The 2694-nt window shown below is 64.8% G+C and overlaps 1 protein-coding gene across 1 annotated transcript in view; it reads right to left on the bottom strand.

The window, feature by feature from the left end:
- The window catches only part of Il17ra (interleukin 17 receptor A), a gene marked incomplete at its 5' end in the record, with an annotated part of 24669 nt that overhangs the window by 10399 nt on the left and 11576 nt on the right, over nucleotides 1-2694 (bottom strand). The window contains 2 exons of the mRNA XM_013023622.1: nucleotides 3-688; nucleotides 1923-2258. Coding sequence (XP_012879076.1) covers nucleotides 3-688; nucleotides 1923-2258 — 1022 coding nt within the window. The remainder of the gene's footprint in view (nucleotides 1-2; nucleotides 689-1922; nucleotides 2259-2694) is intronic.

Raw genomic sequence — 2694 nt, 5'->3', positions numbered from 1 at the left:
CAGAGGCTCTCCCGCTCAAACCAGCCCGGGCACCGGGCCTGCCAGCCGCGGAAGCGCTCCACGGCCTCGGCCAGCTGCCGGCCGCTGGGGCTCCGCAGGTAGCTGTCCCCGGCCAGCTCCCCGACGCGGTTCATGCGGCCCGGCTCGAACATCTCCAGGTCCTGGATGCGGAAGTAGACGTCCTCGAAGCCGGCCATGAGCGGGTACCGGGAGGTGATGCGGAACGGGTCCGGCACGTCCTGCTCCCCGCTGAGGTCGCTGAAGTAGCAGACGACGTAGGCGCCGAAGCAGGCCGGCTTCTTGAAGTCGGGCAGGATGACGTTCATGGCGGCCGTGAAGAGGTCTCCGGCCGGCCGCTGGCGCTCGCAGCGCAGCTGCACGGCCGGCCCCGCCCCGCCCAGCATGGCCTGCCACTTGGCCCTGGAGCCTCGGGAGCACAGGACGATGATCTTGGAGCCGCCCTCGGCCGCCTCCTGCTTCTGGCGCCCCACCCAGCTCAGCACCCCCACCTCCGAGATGGTCCGCTCCTCCAGGAGGTCCAGGGCCACCTCGGTGCCGCAGTCCGTGAGCAGGAACTGGGCAAACTTGAGGACCACGTCCACGTAGAGGGGGTGGTCGGCCGAGTAGACGATCCAGACCTTCCTGGGCTTCAGCAGCCGCGGGGTCAGGTCCACGGCAGGCTGGACATCTGTGGAGACAGGGAAGTCGGTGGACTCACACCCAGGGCCCTCTGCCCTGCTTGCCGGCCCCCAGGGCGGGGAGAGCAGGCAGCCTCCTGCAAGGGGCTAGACGGAGCTAGACGGGACTAGACAGGGCTAGACAGAGCTAGACAGGGCTAGACAGAGCTAGACGGGGCTAGACAGAACTAGACGGGGCTAGACAGAGGTAGACGGAGCTAGACGGAGCTAGACAGGGCTAGACAGGGCTAGACAGAGCTAGACAGGGCTAGATGGGACTAGACAGAACTAGACGGGGCTAGACAGAGGTAGACGGAGCTAGACGGAGCTAGACAGGGCTAGACAGGGCTAGACAGAGCCAGACAGGGCTAGACAGGGCTAGACAGAGCTAGACGGGGCTAGACGGGGCTAGACAGAGCTAGAGGGGGCTAGAGGGGGCTAGACGGGGCTAGACAGAGCTAGACGGAGCTAGACAGAGCTAGACAGGGCTAGACAGAGCTAGATGGGGCTAGATGGGGCTAGACGGAGCTAGACGGAGCTAGACAGAGCTAGACAGAGCTAGACGGGGCTAGATGGGGCTAGACAGAGCTAGACGGAGCTAGACAGAGCTAGACCGGGCTAGACGGGGCTAGACTGGGCTAGAAGCTGGGTGCTGCCTGCCCTGCCTGAGAAAACCCAGTCTCTGCCTTGTGTGAAAAGCACCCTCCGTTTCCCACCTGGCCCCTGGCTGTATGCAGATGAATTTGCTTTGTGCTGATTCCGGGGCGACCCCTGTGGCCTCCCCCTCTGGTGGCTGGCTCATTGAGGGTGCTTTACCATTTGAGCTAAGCCTCAAGACAGGTGCTTGCCTTTTTGTCAACTGTGGGTCTTGAACTCAGGGTCTGGGCGCTGTCCCTGAGCTCTTCAGCTCAAGGTAAGTGCTCTACCACTTGAGCCACAGCACCACTTCTGGTTTTCTGGTGGCTCACTGGAGTTGAGTCTCACAGACTTTGCTGCTGGGGCTGGCTTTGAACCGCGATCCTCAGATCTCAGCCTCCCGGGCAGCTGGGATTCCATGCTGAGCCAGCCGCGCGGGCGTCAGCCAAGGCACAGGGCTGTCTGTGAGGCCTGCGTCCTCTGCACGCAGTGCTCGCTGACCCACCATGGGGTAGAGATGGGGTCCGGTACACCCCTCACGTCTGCCCCGTGTCCTCTGCATGGACCCCGTCCTGCCCCGCGCCCGCCCCACGTGGCCAGGGCGCTGACCTGTGCGCTTGCTCTGGTCACCGTGCTTCCTGTGGCGAGACCCTGTGGAAGAAAGAACCCACTGGGGAGAGGCTGCGGAGACACGCCTGGGTGTCCTCTGGCGGGCCGAGATCCGGCCGACACTGGTGTCCTCCGGCCCCTGCGAGACCACCTGGCTGACACCGGTGCCTCCAGCAGGCCGAGAGAGACCACCTGGCCGACACCGGCATCCTCTGGCGGGCCGAGACCACCCGGCCGACACCAGGCGTCCTCCGACCCCCGCGAGACCCGGCAGGCGGCCAGGGAGCACCACAGCTCCGAGAGCAGCCGTGGACACACAGCAATCCCCAATGGTTCACACACGATCTGAGACACACAGCAATCCCCAATGATTCACACCTAACCGTCATGGTGTGGGGGTGCCAGGAACCCACAGCCCTGCCTCTGCCCTGAGGGGGCCCTGTCCCCCAATCTCACAGAAGACAGAACCTAAGGTTTGTTAGGGAATCGTCCCATGGCTGCAAAGCCAGGGAGGTGGGGCCGGGGGCCACATGGGTGAGATGTGGGTCTGGACCCGACCCTCTCCACCACGTGCAGCTGTCCCCTCTGATCTGGGACAGACGAGTCTGGGGTTCAGGAAGGGGCTGTTCATGCCAGGGGGCTCCTCGCACCCGCTGGCCTTAATGACGCAGACTGAGCTAGGTGGCCTGGCCTGGTCCAAGCCGGGCTGGGCCGGCAGGGCTGTGTGTGCGGGCGTGCGGCAGGGCTGAGCGGGCGGGCGTGCGGCAGGGCT

The sequence above is a fragment of the Dipodomys ordii genome, unplaced genomic scaffold (genome assembly GCF_000151885.1).
Source record: "Dipodomys ordii isolate 6190 unplaced genomic scaffold, Dord_2.0 Scaffold69, whole genome shotgun sequence".
NCBI classification, from domain to species: Eukaryota; Metazoa; Chordata; class Mammalia; order Rodentia; family Heteromyidae; genus Dipodomys; species Dipodomys ordii.
The sequence above is the reverse complement of the archived record's forward strand: the minus strand, read 5'-3'. Positions and strand labels throughout refer to the sequence as shown.